We start from the raw sequence: 19,799 nt of genomic DNA, 5'->3' as shown, positions 1-19,799 counted from the left end.
TTGAATTCAGTTGGGAGCAGACAGACTCCACTGTTCTCAATGCAGTTCTGGCCCCATCATCATCAAACTCCGCCTACATCCTTTCTGATGCTCAGTGTGCAGTGACACACTAAGACAAATAGCTTTTGTTTCAGTTATTAGTAAGCTAGTGGGTGTCACAGTGACATGCGGTTGATGTGAAAATCACAATCAAATAATTCCTTCAATGAAAATTTTAAGTAATTTATAATTTCTAAAAGCCTCAGAAGTAACTCAGCCCAATACTAATACCCAGGAAAGACAAGAAAACTGACATTGACCTGCTGAGTATAAGAACTAGTTTTCGTGTACACAACCAAGAAAACATTAAAAGGTTCAAAGGCCATTTAAAAACATTTCATCCTACAGATATCTGGGGTTTATAAAGAAGAAATAAACATACTGCCAAAGGATGGGGTAGGCGTAACTTGACCTTTTATTTTGGTCATGTTTCTCTTTGTCTAATTACTTCATGTTGGCAGGCTTACTCCAATTTTGCTGTAGGCATAATCGATGCTATGGCTACAGGGAATAGTAGTATAGCACTTCTTATTTATAAAGTTCTTTATTAAAAGTACTGTACATTCTGGTTTCATTTTCTAATGTGAAGAACACAGGGAAAAGATGGGCTTCAGGGGTAGAAATTCATGTAACTCAGTGACAATAGAACACAGTGCAAAGCGTCCAAAAACTCTTTGTGCAAGTTCTCTTTTATAAAATACATTTTCTCCTTTTCTCACAGCAGTAACTTACAGACCATTAAATTTCACATATTTCCTATTCATTTTCCATGTTAAAATATGGCTTATGACCCTGAGTAAAGCTTTCACAGGATACTACCCTGAAAGTCAACTTTTTACTATTTGATAGCATATGACTTTTAAAAGACGACAAGGCATGGGCCATGAACATAGTCACATAAATGATTTCAAATGGGCCAAAAAATGAATATACTTTTACAAATGGAAATAATTAGACCCTGAGACCCTCACAAAGGATAAAACAAAATTACCAAACATTGTGATTGCTCCAATTAAGCAAGACCTTTCACTAGATTTAACAACCAAAATGTAACAGAAGAAATCAAAGACCACAGAGTTGTAAAATGTCAGGGAAAAAAAAAAAAAAACACTCCCCACTTCCAAAGAAGAGGGAAGTGTCAAGAGTTTGAGTCATTATGTTTTACTAACCTCAATTTGTTAAGATCATCAATGGAGGTAAGTTATAAAGGAAGGAACATGTGGTTCTCTAAAGTCAAAATTTACTAACTATGATCTCTGAAGAACTTCAGTACAGTACACACATTGAAAAGAAAAAACAATATGCCTTATATACAGTAGTTAGAGTTAGTCTATTCAAGTTATGATACTAAATATAAGGTTTTATTTTAAACCATCTCAGCCTATCTAAACATTACTAATCTTTGATACTGCCTCGGAAACCCAAGGAGGGGTCGCTATGAGTTGGATCCGACTCCACGACAGTCATTTTGGTTTTTTGGAATCTTTGTATTTAATGCTCAGTTCAGATGATTAAGTTTAATTTGCCATAAACTTTTAACCATATAAGTAGAAACATAGGGGGAAAAAACACATTTGCTCGGGTTTTATAACCATTAAAAAGTAGTCTTGATTTCTAAATGAGAAAATAATCTTCTGTCAGATTATATATGTTCGTTTATAAAATAAGGAGCTCTGAGGGCATAGTGCCACTTCCATAGTGATACCACCTCAGAAACCGAAAGAGGGATCGCTGAGTCAGATCCAATTTGATGGCAGTGAATTTCGGGTTATTTTAGTTTATAAAATATACTTTGTTGTTGTTACTATATGCCATCAAGTAGGACCTCACTTCTAGTGACCCCTCCTTGTGTTTCTGAGGTGGTATCACTATGGAAGTAGATTGCCCAACCTTCCATCCGAGGAGCGCCTGGTGGGTTTGAACTGCCAGCCTTTTGGTTAGCAGTCAAGTGCCTTAAGCACTACCCTACCAGAGCTCCCATAAAATATACTAATAAGTATCTAAATAGCTCCTACCTATAAGGCTTTTGTGTTACTGAAATGCTGTGTGAAAAACAGCTTCTTCCAACACCTGTTATTCTCTAGGATATAAGGTTTCAGATGAAGAAAGCTCAATACCAATGACTATATGCCAGTCCAATAAAGAATGAAAAGCAGAATCAATATTACAGAAGGGTTTAAGGAATAAATATAATGTCTGTCTGACCTCTGGTAGCATAGTGCCTGAGGCATCTGACTGCTAACCAGAAAGCAGGCACTCCTCGGAAGGAAGGTTGGGCAATCTACTTCCATAGTGATACCACCTCGGAAACCTAAGAAGGGGTCACTATTTTAGGAGCACTGGTAGTGTAGTGCCTAAGGCACTTGACTGCTAACCAGAAGACTGGTGGTTCAAACCCACCAGCCACTCCTTGGAAGGAAGGTTGGGCAATCTACTTCCATAGTGATACTGCCTCGGAAACTCAAGGAGGGGTTGCTATGAGTTGGGTCCTACTCGATGGCACATAACAACAACATGTCCTTATTCTCAAGGGGCCAGGGCCCAGAGGAACACTGCCAGGGGGAAAGAGGTTTCCAGGTAGGTACTAAGAGAAGTTTATCTGGAGCCACCGGGAAGAACATGGGAGGAATATTACTGGAAGCCAAGGTCAGAGTTGAAAAAATACTTCGTGAAAAGCCAAGCTGGAAAGAAAGGATAGGAAGAAGGAAGAAAGAGTAAGGTTTCTAGCTGAGAGTCTCAGAAGCAATACACGATCAGGCATATGGAAATAAAGGAAGTGGAACAGAACTAGTGCTATCACCTGTTTAGTGTGTAATAGAGGCATACTTTTGCACAGGAACAGATGTGGTTCTTGACAAATGAGACATCACTGTGCTAGGGTGACAAGAAGTCAAATCAAAGCTTGTTAATTAACAAAAACTTATCAACCTCTTCTTACAGACTGTTCTGGTTACCTAGTACCGCTCTGACAGGAATATATACCACAAATGGGGTGGTCTTAACAAACAGGAGTTTATTCTTACAATTTAGAGGCTTCAAGTCCAAGTTCAAAGTGCCAGGCTCTAGGGGCTGGGTGAAAGCCCCTCAACCTTGGGGTCTAGCTCTGCCTCCTGCTCCCAGTCCAATGGAGCTAGAGGCGTTTCTTCACTCAGACAGCTGCTGGCTGCTAAAGCTGAGAAGTCCCAAGGTTGACAAGGAAAAAGGCACAGTCCCGATGTTACCAAACCACACAGCAGGCCATTAACTTAATTGCTTTGTAAGTCCCAAGGTTGGCAGAGCATAGCTGGCTGCTGAGCAACGACACAGCTACATGCAGGGTCCGAGCATGCCATAGACTAGAGACCATTCCCAAGGTTTCTCCTTATACACAGGAAGCAGACCACATCCCAAAGGCAGCTACTTACCTGCTTGTGGTAGATCCCACCATGGAGTTGATTGCCAGTCTCCTCATGGAGATTAACTACCACCAGCTGCCCAGCCACTCAACCAGGCCCAGCCAAGTTGACACACAAACTGAACCACCACACAGAGATTATGTTAGTCTCAGACATATCCTAAGTTCCCACAATCACCTTACTCAGGCACTCAATCACTGGCTAAGAGTTCAAATAATTACTCTTATAACCCATTGTTATTGATCAATTCAACTTGTAGAAACCCTAAAGGACAAAACAGAACTGCCCCAGAGTGTTTCCAAGGCTGTAGTCTTTATAGAAACAGGCTGCCACATCTTTCTCCTGTGGTTTGGCTGGTGGGTTCCATCAACCTTTCAGTTAGCAACTGAGCACTTAACCAATGCTCCACCAGGGCTTTTATTACTCTTAGAAGAGTAATAAAAGTACTTAGAAGTACTTTTATTACTCCTATTACTCTTAGGAGCTCTGGTAGCATAGTGGCTAAGACACTTGCCTGCTCACCAGAAGGCTGGCGGTTCAAACCCACCAGCCACTCCTCGGAAGGAAGGTTGGGCAATTCTACTTCCGTAGTGATACTGCCTCGGAAACCCAAGGAGGGGTCGCTATGAGTCAGGGCTGACTCGACGGCACATAACAACAACAACAACAACAAGAGCCATAAACTAAAATTCAGAAAAGGGTCCTCAGTTAGGCCTGAAATCCACAAACAAACACAGTAGAGCTTATGCCTGGTATTCATTACCACTGATTCCGTATCAGATATGGCCAGGTCCTGCACAAATCTCACAGGCAGGAAACAGCTCTCAGAAGAGCAAAGAATAAGGTCAACGGGACATCATCATACGCATGTCATGAAGTCATGTATTTCAACTGTCATTCAGGCATCTCTGAAGGCAGCTTGAATACTAGCCATTAAAAAAATGTGGGGAAAATAACATTACTCACAGTAGCAGGAAGGCATGAATTGTTATTTAAACATAACCAAAATACACTTGAACCTATCAACTGCTATTGACAGAGAAAATACTAATTTAGGAAATAGATGGAGCTCCCATTCACAAGCACAAGCACTACTTATAATATGAAAACCTCTTTCTAATCTAAATCAATATGTTTAAAACTTTCAAGATTCAGTGAAAATTTACTGAGGATGCTCCTGGACCTCTCCCCAGAATTCTCCAACACATTTCCTCCAAGAATGCAAAAGGCACAGAATTTTTAGGGAGTGTGCCTAAAGCATTTGATTGCTGACCAGAAGGCTGGCAGTTCAAATGCACCAGCCACTCCACGGAAGGAAGGTTGGGCAATCTATTTCTGTAGTGCTACCACCTCGGAAACCCAAGGAGGGATCGCTATGAGTCGGATCCAACTCAACAGCAGTGCGTTGCATTTGTTGTTGCTACCTGACCTGAGCTTGCACCTTCTGCAGTCAGTCTCATGGTGTCTGGGTATTGTTGCGGTTGTTATTTTCCATCAAGTTGGCCCCGACTCAGAGCGACCACCCTTGGGTTCCTGAGGCAGTATCACTGTGGAAGTAGATTGCACAACCTTCCTTCGAGGAGTGGCTGGTGGGTTTGAACTGCCAGCCTTCAGGTTAGCAGTCAAGTGCACTACGCTATCAGAGCTCCTTTGTGTCTGGGTAAGAAAACTGTAAGAATTATTAGATAGGAAAAAGAGTTTCTTGCTATTTAGAACAATTTTTTGAAGTGTCAGTGTACTGTCATGACTTTGGTTAACCACCTAGTCCTTTCAATACCCTCCTCTGATGGGACTTAATCACAAGGCCACGTTTCCTTCAGACCACTTAGCTTCATAGTCTTCCACAGCCCTAAAAATATAAAAGCTAATGGAAAATATACACTATAGGGGAAGCAGTGAGAGATTAGAGATGAAAACTCACATGAGACCATCAATTTAACTAGGGTAAAGCAAGATCCATCAAATGTATTATGGGTGAGAAAGAATGTACTCAGGCTAAAAACCAAATCACATTGTTCTTAATATCATTAATAATATTATTATTGAATAATTTGTATTTCTATTATTTAGTAGTACTACTGAAAATAATTTCTATTAATACCAATTAGAACTAATAAAGTAATAATAATGCCCACATACTATGTATATGCAAATCTCTTTCACACATTTCCAACTATTTTTCTTATAGAGTCTTACAGTAGGATTATTACAATAAATCAAGATGTCACATGCCTAAGGCACTTGACTGCTAACCAGAAGGCTGGTGGTTCAAAGCCACCAGCCACTCCTCAGAAGGAAGGTTGGGCAATCTACTTCCATAGTGATACTGCCTCGGAAACCCAAGGAGGGGTCGCTATGAGCCAGGGCCAACTCAACGGCACATAACAACAACAACAACATCGGTGATTGAATTCTGCTACAGAAGTTAAGTGACCAACAAAACAGGTGGAAGACTCCACGTGTCTCCAGATTTCTAAACATACCTACCTATTCATTTATCCTCTGCTTACTAGTATTATCAATCTTTTCTTTAGTATCAACACTCACATTTGAGCTGATGATTGCCCTTATTTCTCTAAAGTGAGAAAGGAAAAACATGCATGAAATCAGCAAACCCACCTAAACTCAGGAAATAAAAATTGTTCTAGCGATAATAGATTAATCCAGATTCATTTCAATGTATCTACCTGAAGCATCTAGTCACAATGAGAAAACTTGGTTTTTCAAAATATTCAGTTCTCTCTTTTTCAGGTACTTCAATTTCTAGGTAAAAGCTAATCAAATAGTATGATATGGTCCTTTGACAGAAAAGTGAGAAAAAAATGCCACCTTCTACTTTCAGCACAGCTCTTTCTCCTTTTCAAAGTAAATAATGTTACTTCTAAGTTCTTACCAATGATATTACCTTTGCTTAAAAAAGAATTTAGGGAACCATACTTTATATTTAAGCATTCCACCATCCTATTCCTCTGAATAACACATTTAGGGTACTCTTTCTCATTTCTTTCAAACCTATCCAAAAAATAACCAGCAGAAGTATAACATATTCTATTTATGCCACTGCTTCTTAATAAACATTTATTAAATAATTAATTAATCTGATGGTCACTCAGCGGCTTTTCAATCTTTTCCGTTTCAAGGTGCACATGAAAAATAATGTGTATGAAGATGCTGGACTAAATAAAGGAAATGCCAGGTGGTCAGAGGCTACCAACCAGAGATGTCCAGCAGCACTAGACACATTTTGCTGCCAGAGCACTGTCTGTATAGCTGAAGCACACACACCCCAGCATTTCAGTGTGCCCTGGAACACTAGAGCAGAAGTTCTGCTCTATAGTTCTCCTATTGAGCATCCTACGACTTCTATTTGGACATGTTAGCAGGAGGGTTCAGTTGCTGGAGAACATCATCATACCTGGTAAAGTAGAAGGTCAAGTGAAATAGAGGAAGACCCTCAACAAGACAGCCTGGCAGAGGGTCTGCAACAATGGGCTCAAACACAGCAATGATTGTGAGGTTAGCCCAGGACTGGGCAGCATTTTTTTCTTCTGCTACACATGGGGTTGCTATGAGTTAGAACCAACTTGATGGCACCTAACAACAACAACACATCTATTATCAGAAGGTGATTTGTCCTTTGGAGAACCATCTCACCCTCCTTACACAAAATCCTGTTGAAACAGATAATCATAAGGTCTTGACATGGTTCACCACTACTCCATCCAGGATGGCCAACAACAGTGCTCCATTATTCTCGCTTGGTTGGTCCCAAGCTAGGCCAATGTGAGTGTTCTGTACTTTCATTTTAGATTGTGAACACAAGGCTATAAGGTGTTAGGCTTCCAGCCAAACCTTTGGGGGGCTTCCGCAAAGGGAAGGAAAGAAATTGCACTTTGAAGACACTATCTAGGGCATGGTTTTCCTAAATAATAGAGCTAATCATGCATATCATCTGAAAATTTCAAAAACCAAATATTTGTCCTGAGTATCAATTTGTACACCGATATAACATATGTTTTACATGAGTTACAAACAAAGATGAAGGTAACCAACAGTGTGACTTTAAGGGATCATTCATTAGACAATCCCCAAGTATTACCGGTGCATTAAGTATCCTAAAGAGATTATAACACAAATCATCAACATGGAAAGAAAACACTGGGTAGGTGTAGGATCATGAAGAAGAAAGAAAGAAATGAATTAAGAAGCAAGTTGAAATAATTCACATTATGTGTACACCATGAGACAAATGTATCCTGAGTGCATTACAGATCCACTTATAAAATCAGCATTGAAGAGTCTGGTCACAGAAAAAACATCTTGTGAGATACCAGCAGTTGTTTACTTGACAAAAAGAAAGAATGAGGATGATATATTTGGGATAAAGGGAATTCCAAATATATTAACTTCATATCTTAAATAAACACATTTTTCCCTGTGAGTCAGAATCCACTCAACAACTAATGAACCACCACCACCACCACCAAATCATTTCATCTCAACCCACCACCATCAAGTCAATTCTACCTCATAGAGACACTATAGAACAGAGTGGAACTGTCTCACAGGGTTTACAAAAGTATACTGCCACATCCTTATACCATTGAATGGCTGATGGGTTTGAACTGCTCTAACCACAGACTTTTTCCCACCCTTCACCAAGAACACAATTTTCCATTAAAAGATTAACTTTTTCTTCACCATGCTTGAAAAGAACCACAAGAAAAAGTAGATGCTAGAAACCCATACATATTTGATTAGGCAGCTCTGGTGGCGTAGTGCCTAAGGCATTTGACTGCTAACCAGAAGGATGGCGGTTCAAACCCACCAGCCATTCCTCAGAAGGAAAGTTGGGCAATGTACTTCCGTAGTGATACCACCTCGGAAACCCAAGGAGGGGTCACTATGAATCGGGTCTGAGTTGAGGGCAGTGACTTTTTTTTATTATTATTATTTGATTAGGAAACCCTTCCCTTCATAGGAAATGCATTCTTGACATATCACCCAATTTGGGGGTAGGGTAGTGGGGTGACAGGGGTGGGCTACACTAAATACATGGTTAGCTGAAAAAATAAGTCTTCTTTATGTCTTGCTGCTTTCTAGTTACACTCTAAGTCTGTGCAGGTAGGATGAAGATTGTTAACCTTCACATTCCAGCATGCAGACCAGTACCATACAATACTCAGTACAAAAGTACTGAGTATAACCAAGAAAATGGTTGAGTAAATGACAAAATGAAGAAAGACCAAATTGCAAGGAGTCAAAAAGAGACCAATGGCTGTGGTATAGGCATCATTATCTTCAATTGATTAATCTGAGTAAATCTTGAAAGATCAATATTCAGATAAAGTAATATGCTTCTTGGAATAGGTGGCAAGAGTTAGTAAAAATGTAACAAACTAGCAAAGCCACCAAAAAAAAAAGGGGGGGGGGGACCAGAAGAGTATCAAGGGCAAATTTTCTCACGAAGTGTGATTTCATAAAAGAAATATTTGTATCATTAAGTATACATCAATTCAGGGTAAAGAAAAAGAAGACCAAATTGGGAAGACATAAATAGCAAAAAAGGAATCAACCCATAATTTAGAACTTTGATATAGATTATCCACAATCTAAGAATAATCTACAAATTCGAAAATTAAGCTTTACTGCCATTAAAACCAATTGTTACTGTGCCCATTCTGACCTACGTGCATCAGAATAGAACTGTGCTCTACAGGGTTTTCCACAGGGATTTTGGAGGTAGATCTCCAGGCTTTTCTTCTGAGGTACCTTTGGGTGAACTTGAACCTCCAATCCTTTGGTTAGCAACCTAGTTCATTAACTGCTTGTACCACCCAGGAACTACAACTTCATTATTCTTTTGATTTACCTGAGATGAATCCGCTTGGGCTAGTTCTGTAGTGACCTTCAGGATTTGGCGAAGATTCTGTCCTTTATCTTCAACAAGGAGATGGGCCAGCAAAAGAAAAACATGTAAAGGGATCACTGTAGTAATAGGGAGCAATGACTCCACTGAAGCCAACCAGTCACTGGCTGCAGACTCTTCTCTCATTACTTCAAGGATCCTCCAGGCTGTAAATATTGAACCATACACGCTGGTTATGGGGAACAGAAGCTTGCAGAAGAGCTGAAAATGAATGGAAAAAAGTCATAAATAAATGAAGTCAGTTTATTTACCAGAAATAAGATAATTTGTTTATTATGTCTCATTGTGAAAAATTAACCCTTCCAAGAAAATGAATATAAAAATTCTTGCCAAAAACATCTCTGCACACATGTAAGATAAGAGTATGAATACCAAAAGAAAAGAGTTAACTGGTAGATGGAGCTGTAGAATAGTATGCCACAGCAGCTCTTCCTCAGAGTTACCATTCTCTCCCAGTTAAGCCAGGAAAAAAAAAAAAAAAAAGATCAATATACAAGATTCACAGGCAATAGAGCTTGGAAAAAAAAGCTATTATCACTAAAAAGTATTCACCAGTATGAGGGAAGGAAGAAAAAACACTGTAATAGCCCAGCTCAAGGCCTTGGTAAGAGGCAGCCCTGGGCAGATGGCAGGCTTGGACTGAGAACAATTCATATTTATAACAGACAGTATGTTGATAGGAACAGAGTTGGTTCAGCTGGAGCCTAAAGAATTCATTAATAATTGTGAATGAGTTCTACAATAAGAAATAGCCTGACAGCTCTAAACTGAAATGATGCTCAAAGAAGATGTTATGCTCAAGTCAATCTGAAAAATGGCTCCTCATAAAATAAAATAATACAGTCAGGGCCAAGAGTAGACAGAATTCTACCAAGGTGAATGAACTTACCACATATGCACAAATGGCTCAGGAGAAGCCATAGACATTAAAGAAGCATTAGACACTGCCTGTTGTTGTTGTTGTTAGGTGTTATCGAATCAGCTCCAACTCATAGTGACCCTATGTACAACAGAATGAAAAAAACTGCCTGGTCCTGTGCCAGCCTCACAATCCTTACGATACCTGAGCCCATCATTGCAGGACTGTATCAATCCATCTCCTTGAAGATATTCCCCTTTTTCAATGATCCTTCACTTTATCAAACATGATGTTCTTCTCCAGAAAATACTCCCTTCTGGCAACATGACCAAAGTAAGTGAGATGAAGTCTGGTCATGCTCACTTCCAAGGAACATTCCGGCAGCACTTCTTCCACAGATTTGTTAGTTCTTCTGGCAGTCAGTGGTACTTTCAGACACTGCCTACTAATAATTCATGTAGTGTGATGAGACAAATTGGTAATATCTAGATTATAACTGTCCTAGTAATTGGAAGCTGGTTTATATGGATAAGGACCACATTATTGAAAGAATGAGATGTAATACACACCCATGTTGATCACAGCACAATTCACTATAACAAAGAGATGGAAACAACCTAAACGTTCATCAACAGATGGATAACCAGACTACGTACTTTCACACAATGGAATACTAGGCAACATTAAAGAATAATGAAGAATACACAAACCATCTCACAATGTGGATGAATTTGGAGAACATTATGCTGAGTGGAATAAGTCAAATCACATAATGACAAATATTGTATGAGCCCTTATTGTAAAAAGTCAAGGAAAGGTTTACTCTGGGAAGGAAATTCACTTGGTTGGTTACTGGGAATGGGAGGGAAGAGGAGGGGAAAGTTTGGACTAATTGGGGGCCACATGTTGATTTAGGTGAGGAGAGGGACAGTATGCAAAGAGTCTGTGACCAGCATAATGACACTGGGGAAAGAAGCAACACTGTAATGTGCACATAAGATATAGATAACAGAGGCAAATACTAGTACATGCACAATAATTCATTACCACTAACACCAAACACCAGCCTATGGATAAACATATAGAAAGGCAAGAATAAGGTGGGGGTAGGCAAACAGGAATATATCCTAGACCAAAAATAGATTTGGCTGGAGATAATATTGCATATGTACTTGTGCTACAAAATTAGCCACATATATTAAAGAAACAACAGAGACAAAGTTGGAGTAACTTCTCAGAGACAATCAAATATCTGGAGACAAAGAATCACTGGGTCTGTAGACTTGGGACCATACTCTCTGCGGACATCATGCTCAATTGGCACAACATAATACGTAAAAAGCTTGTTCTACAGCCTACTTTGGTGAGTAGTGACTGGGGTTTTAAAAGCTTTCAAGCAGCCATATGCAATTATTGGTCTTCTCATCTGAATCAAAGAGGAGTGGAGAAAATCAAAGGCACCTGGAAACAATTAGTCTAAGGATAAGGTGGACCACGAGGACATCAGCCTTCATGACCCCGAGATCAGAAGAACTAGATGGTATGTGGCTACTAATGCCAACCACTCAGAAAGGGATCAAAACTAGAGATCCTGGGTAGGGTGGGAGGAAAAATGTGGAACAAAATTCAGAAATAAAAAATACTGGTCTGATGGAGACTGTTGTAACCCCCAAGACTATAACCCTGGGTTAACTTTCCCACCTAGAAATGGACTCACTCCTATGAATTGGCTCTCAGCCCAATAGTAGAAAGACATACATGCAGAACACCTAGCCCAGGACAATGCACCCACCTATTCCAGGGACATGTATCCCTGAGAGCCATGAGACACCAGAGAAGGAGGATTCACCTACAGGGAAAGCTGCACAGACAGGAATGCATAGTGAAGAAGGGCATGGGGAGGGGGGAGTCACTGTGACAGAAGGGGAGGAGTGTTTTTGTTGTTGGGGATGGTATTGGGGATGGTAATTAGGGCACAACATAAAATGTGCATGAATTGTTGAATACAAAACAACTTTGCTTTGTAAATTTGCACCCAAACCACAATAAAATTTAAAACAAATAAAATGGGGGAAAAAAACACCCACAAAGAATGAGAAGTAAAAGTTAAGCTTTATAGAAGTTTTTAAATAACAGCTTAATTGAGCTACAATACACATAACATAAATTCACTCTTTGAAAGTGTACAGTTCCAACTTCTGGTAAGATGGCAGAATAAGCAAATAAGCTACACAGGTACTCTTCAACAAAGAAAAGAGAAATCAATTGACTCAGATTCAGAAGATAATCCTGGAGCCCTGAACTTTGAAAGGAAGGATACAGAAGTGGGTTAAACACCAATGAGTAGAAGAACCTGAATGAAAATGGTGAATAAGAAGATAAATGGAGCTGGGGACTGTCACCTATACTGACAGCACAAACAGTCTGAATATTTCCAAGTGGAGTTAGGACCTGAGAATTAACCTAAAAATCATCCCTGCTTGCCAAGGGCAGCATGGATGACTGCACTGGTGGCTGATGACTAAAAAGGGAAACAGAAAAGAAAGAGACAAACTGAGCTGTGGACTTTTGGCTGTATGAAGGCCACAGCTATTTGGAATGTTTACAAGCAACAGTCATTTGGTATATTTAAAGTGACAGTGATGACATTCAGCTTCCAAGGACCTGAGAATAGGCTCTGTTTGCCAAGGGTAGCACAGACATAAAGGAGCTGTTGACTGGAAAAGTGAGATGTTCCCCTAGTTACTCTTAAACACCACACCTCTTGGGGAACAGAGGTGTAGCCAACCTTCATCTCCATCCACTTTATGGGCCAGCAGGAATGCCATCCCAGTCTGTGAGCTCTGACAGAGAGAGGATGGGTGCCCTGCCCTGCACAATTTGTTTTCTGTTTGTTTGTTTTTAAATTATTCTTCTTCTGTTTGTTTCTTCTTCCTTTTTATTTTTATTCTTTCTTTTTCCCTTTCCAGGTTCTAGTTGTGTGCTTTTTTCCCTTCCCTTTTCCTGGTTCCCATTTTTTTTCTTTCTTGTGGTTCTTCTATCCCTTGCTTTTCTTTTGGCATTTTCTCCATTTTTATCCTCATTATTCTAATAGTCTAGCTCTTTTCTCTTATCCCTACACCCAAGATATTGTGGGGGTTTTCCCTCTCTTTTTTCTATTTATATTTCAAATTTCTCTTTAAAGTTTTTCTTAAATAGTTTGTCTCAATTATTGTCTTTATTCTTTTTTTTTTTTTCTTTCTCTTATTGGTGATTATTCCTGTGAGTTTATGGGGTGTGTTTTTCTGTCCTCGTTTTTACTTTTTCAGTTTTTTTTTTTTTTAATTGTTGTTTTTGTCTGAGTGGGAGATAACAACATGCCCATATAACACAACCACACTGGTACTTCCTAAAGCCCCACCTAGTGAGTGAGGACCAATACTTGCTTCTGCACCAACTAGCCAATGGTATAGGACAGCCACTAAGAGCCTGACTCACCCTTAACAGCTCTTCACAAACAGCTAACAGAGATCTGTGCACTCACTCTCATTACCTATCAAACACACCAGGAAATAAGGGGTGAGTACATAAGTGCTGCCAACTAGCAAATAGAGAAGCACAGTATGTTGCTTACACAGATACATCTAAAGAAAGCGAAAATATTGGGCAAAACACTCCAACATACAATCACCAACTAAATACACATACAACAACATTACAATGTCTAAGAGACAACAACTCGACGGCACATAACAACAACAACAACAACAAGAGACAACAAACATCACAGACCACACAAAGAATTAAGATAAAGCAGGAGAAACAAGGGACCAGGATAGAGACCTAGAACACATCACTGAGGAAGAAGCAGCATTGGAACTCCCTGATAAGGAATTTATACCACCATCAAACTGACCAAAATCAAAGACAAAGAAAGAATCATGAAAGTAGCATGGGAAAAATGAAAAGTTACCTACAAACCAGTAAGATTAAGTTCTGATTTCTCAGCAGAAACCATAAAAGCAAGAAGGCAATGGGATGGTATATAAAAAAAAAAAACTGAAGGAAAAAAATTTCCAACCAAGAATTATATCAAAAGAAGAACCAAACTCACTGCTGTCACAAAATTGACTCTCAAATATGATAGTGAAGTTAGGAGATTTCAAAATAAGCAGAAATTAAGGGAATTTGTGGAAATGAGACCAACCTTACAAGAGATAGGAAACAGAGTCCTTTGGACAGAGAAACAAAAAAGGGAAACAACAACTGAGCATTAACAACACACATGATGACATAACCCAAAAGCCATCCTAGTTATGGATGTATCCAAACTAAAATAAGCTTATAAGATTGTCAACAGGGAACTAGAGATATCAACTGGCAAATGAGGACAACTACAAATAAAAAAGAGGGAAAAAATAGCTTCTAAATGATGAAGAAGTCAAGAAAATTGCAAGACAGAACAAATTATTCTAAACTTAGGAAGAAAATTATAAATCACAGGGTAACTTCAAAGAAAAATGATAAACATTCACATTAAAATAAAAAAGAAGACAAACACAAATATTAAGCAAATACTAAAGCAATAACAACGAAGGAAATGATAACATGATAAACATAATGAGCTCCGCTCAGAAAATTATATGAAATGAAGAAATCAGCAACACCATGAAAAAGCACAAAACAAAATAATGGCACCAAATTCATACTGGTCTATAATTACACTGAATATAAATGGATTAAATACACCACTCAAGAGATGGAGAGTTGCAGACTGGATAAGAAAACATAACCCATCAATATGCTGTCTACAAGACAAAGACAAAACAGACTAAAAATCAAAGATTGGAAAAAGATATATCAAGCAAATGGCAAACAAAAAAGGGCAGGAATGGCAATACTAATTTCTGATAAAATTGACTTTAACACAAAAACCACCATAAGAGACAAGGTAAGACATCATATAATGATTAAAGGATCAACTGAACAAGAGGACATAACAATAATAAGTATCTATGCACCCAATGAAAGAGCCCCAAAATACATAAATCAGATTTTAACAGAAATCAAAAGACAAAGAGATGACTCCACAGTCACTAGTTGTTGTTGTTATGTGCCGTGGAGTCAGACCCAACTCAAAGCAACCACTCCTTGGGTTTCTGAGGCAGTATCACTATGGAAGCAGATTGCCCAACCTTCCTTCCGAGGAGTGGCTAGTGGGTTTGAACCACCAGCCCTCTGGTTAGCAGCTTAGTTTGCAGTTAGTGGCTTAGGCACTATGCTACAGACTTTAATATACTATTTTCAATCATGGACCAAACAACTGCAAAGAAACACAACAAAGATGCAAAGAAGAACCAAACCCACCAACTTGACCTTACAGACCTCTACAGAGCACTTCACGCATCAACAGCACAATATGCATTCTTTTCCAGTGCACACAGAACATTCTGCAGGACAGACCGTACGTTAGGCCACAAAGCAAGCCTTAATAAATTTAAAAATATAGAAAAATTGCAAAGCATCTTCTCAGATCACAATGCTATAAAATGAGAAATCAACAATAGGAATATCAATGGAAAAAGAGCAAACACATGGAAACTAAATAATGCCCTCCTTAAAAACAACTGGGTAATAGACAAAATAAAAAATAAACTTAAAAAATTCCTTGAATCAAATGAGAATGAAAACACAGCACACCAAAATCTTTAGGACACAACAAAAGCAGTGACCAGAGGCTAATTTTTAGCAATAAATGTACATATCAAAAAAGAAGAGCCAAAACCAACACTTTAAACCAACATCTCCAACAATTAGAAAAAGAGCTGCAAGTGAACATCAGAGAATGATAACGTTGGCAACTTACATAAACTACAGACAAGATAAGATGTGTCAAAAAAAAAAAAAAAAGAGAGAGCCAAAATCAACACTTCAACTCAAAATCTCCATCAATTAGAAAAAGAACAGCAGAAAAAGCCTACAGTCACCAGACGAAAAGAAATAATAGATTCCACCAGAAATAAATGAAATAGAAAATAGACAATAGAAAAAATTAACAAAAATAGAAGTTGGTGTTTTAAAAATATTAATAAAATTAACAAATCACTGGCATATTTAACAAAGGAAAACAGGGAGAGAATACAAATAATATGAATAAGAAATGAATTGGGTGACATTACAAACAGAACCAACTGAAATAAAATGGATAATATCAGGACACTATGAAGAACTGTACTCCACCAAATTTGAAAATCTAGAAGAAATGGACAGATTTCTAGAAACATACTAGTGACCTAAACTAACACAGACTGAGGGGGAAATTTTGAAAAGACCCCTAACAAAAGGAGAAATTCAGCAGATCATTTAAAAACTTACCAACAACAACAACAACAAAAAGGCTTGGCCCAGACTGTTTCACTGCAGAATTCTATGATATGTTCAGAGAAGAACTGACACCAAGCCTACTCAAACTATTTCAGAACACAGAAAAGGATAGAACCCTCCCAAATTCATTTTATGAAGCATGCATAACCCTGACACCAAAACCAGGCAAAGACATCACTAAAAAGTAAAACTACACACCAACATCCTTCATGAATATAGATGCAAAAATCTTCAAAAAATCCTAGCCAACAGACTCCAATATCATATCAAAAAAATTCTACATTATGACCAAGTGGGGTTCACATAAGGTATACAAGGATGGTTTAACATTAGAAAAGCAATCCATATCATCCAACACACAAATAAAACACAGGAAAAGAAACACATGGTCATATCAATCAATGCATAAAAGTCATTTGATAAAATCCAACACCCATCCTTGATAAAAACCCTCAACAAAATAGGAATAAAAGGAACATTCCTCAACATAATAAAGGGCATCTATGCAAAACCAACAGCCAACATTATTCTCAGTGGAGAGAGACTGAAACCATTTCCCTTGCGAACAGGAACCAGACAAGGATGCCCTCTATCACCACTTCTAGTCAACACTGTACTGGAAGTCCTAGCCAGGGCAATAAGGCAAGAAAGGGAAATCAAAGGCATCCAAATTGGTAAAGAAAAGTAAAACTATCCCTATTTGCTGCTAATATGATCCTATACATAGAAAACCCAAGAGACTCAGTGAGAAAACTACTGGGACTGAGAGATTTAACATAGCGGCAGGATACAAGACCGACAAAGAAAAATAAGTTGGATTCCTCTACACCAGCAAAGAGATTGCTGAAAAGGAAATGTAAAAAAAAAATTAAATACTTGGTTATAAATATTGCCAAGGACACAAAAGACCTGTACAAAGAAAACTACAAAACACTACTTGAAGAAACCATAAGAGATTTACGTAAGTGGAAGAACATACCAAGCTTGTGGAAAGAAGATTGAACAATGTGAAAATGTCAATATTGCCCAAAGCAATCTATACACCCAGTGCAATCTCAACCCAGATTCCATCCACATTCTTTAAGGATTTGGAAAAAACAGTCACTAATTTTAAATGGAAAGGAAAGAGACTTCAAATATATAAAGCACTATTGAAGAAGAACAGCAAAGTGGGAAATCTCACACAGCTGGATCTCAAACCTACTATATAGCCACAGTAGTCAAAACAGCATGGTACTGGTACAACGACAGATAGACCAGGAAAATAGAATTGAGAACACAGAAATAGATCCATGGACCTATGGTCATGGATTTTTCACAAAGGGCTGAAATCCATTAAATGGAGAAGAGTTTGGCTCTTTAACAAATGGTGCTGGCAAAACTGGATATCCATTTGCAGAAAAATGAAACAAGATCCATACCTTACACCATACACAAAAACTAACTACTGGGTTCTGGTAAGATGGTGGAATAGGCGGAAAGACTACACAGACCCTCTTCAACAAAGAAAAGGAGAACCAATTAACACTGATTCAGAAGATAATCCCGGAGCCCTAAGCTTTAAAGGAAAGGATATAGAAGTGGACTAAACTCCAACTAGTAGAAAAATTTGCCTGAAAACAAAAAAGGAGACATACAGAGCTACTGTCTGGCAGCAATCCTGACAACACAGACAGCTCGGATATTGCTGAGCAGTGTTAGGAACTAAGAATTAATGTAAAAATCAGCCCTGTTAGCCAGGAGCTGCACAGAGGATTGCCATGGTGGCTACTGATTAAAGGCGAAGCAGCAAAGAGGAAGGCAAGCTGAGCTGTGGACTTTTGCCTGTCTGGAGGATGCAGCCATTTTGAATGTTTACAAGCAGTTTGACCATTTTGGATATTTCAAGTGACAGTGTTCTCCCAGATTCTAGGGACTTAATAGACTCCACTTGCTCAGAACCACAAGGACATTACGAACACCAACAACTGGAAAGGTGCGATATTCCCCTTGTTACTCTTATATCCCACACTCTCTTGGTGAACAGAGATGTGGCCACACCTCACTCCCATCCACCTTCTAGGCTGGCAGGAATTCCATCCCAGTCTGTGTGCTCAAGCAGAGTCTGTGTGCCCCATGCCCCCATGCCCCAATTTTTTTTTCTTTTTTTCTTTTTGTCTGTTTTAAAATAATTATTACTATTTTTGTCCTCTTTATTATTATTCTTTATTTATTCCTTCCTAGGTTCTAGTTTTCAATTTTTTCTCTCTTCCCTGCTCCTGGTTCCTATTTTTTTCTTTCTCTTGGTTAACCCCATTCTTTGTTTTTCTTTCTCCATTTTTTTTTCTTCATTATTCTCCTACTCTACCTTTTTTCTCCTATTGCTCTCTCCCCAGATATTGCAGGGTTTCTTTTTTCCCCTTTTCCTTTTTTTTTTTTTTTTTGGTTATTGTTCCTGTGTAATTACATGGTGGGTTTTCTGTACACTTGCTTTTACTTTTTTGGTGGTTTTCCAAAGTTATTACTGTCTAACTGAGTGAGAGACAGCAACAGTACCCATACGACACAACTACACCCACACCTCCTGCAGCTCCACTTACTGAGTGAGCGCCACCATTTCCTTCTCCACTAACTGGCCAACACTAAACAACCATCAAGAAAAACCTGACTCACCTTAGCTGCTCTTCCCAAACAGTTAACAGTTAAATACAACAATGTCACAATGTCTCGGAGACAATATACAATTATAGTCCACACAAAGAAGCAAGAAAAAGTGGGAGAAACAAGACAGCAGTATATAGACCCAGAACACATCTGTGAGGAAGAAGCAGCACTGGAACTCTCTGATAAGAAATCAAAAGAATTATATTTAGTTATCTTCAAAGGATTGAGAGACAGATCTAGGAAAACACTGACAAAATTAAGAAAAACACAGATAAAACCCTACAAGAATTTCAGAAGAAAATACAAGAACAAAATGACAAAATAAATGGAAACTTAGAAATTATTTAAAGTCTACAAATAGAAATCCAGAAGATTAATACTAAATTGTCAGAAATAGATAACACATTAAAAGGGCAAAGGAGTAGAATTAAATCAATGAAAGACAGAATTAATGAAATTGAAGACAAATACCTGAATACTTCTTTGGAAAGGGATCAATGAGAAAAGAGATCAAAACAAAATGAAGAAAGCCTAAGGTTCATGTGGGATACCATCAAAAGGAATAAACTAT

The 19,799-nt window shown here is 38.5% G+C and overlaps 1 protein-coding gene across 1 annotated transcript in view; it reads right to left on the bottom strand.

Moving 5' to 3' along the window:
* FOCAD (focadhesin) overlaps positions 1-19,799 on the bottom strand; it is a 502,178-nt gene that overhangs the window by 367,327 nt on the left and 115,052 nt on the right. Inside the window, exon 10 of the mRNA XM_007952545.2 lies at positions 9,307-9,564. Within this exon, the coding sequence (XP_007950736.1) occupies positions 9,307-9,564 (258 nt within the window). The remainder of the gene's footprint in view (positions 1-9,306; positions 9,565-19,799) is intronic.

This window comes from Orycteropus afer, unplaced genomic scaffold (assembly GCF_000298275.1).
Source record: "Orycteropus afer afer isolate SDZICR_OR568_19922 unplaced genomic scaffold, OryAfe1.0 scaffold00345, whole genome shotgun sequence".
In the NCBI taxonomy this organism is placed as follows: Eukaryota; Metazoa; Chordata; class Mammalia; order Tubulidentata; family Orycteropodidae; genus Orycteropus; species Orycteropus afer.
This window is presented reverse-complemented; position numbering and strand designations above follow the sequence as displayed.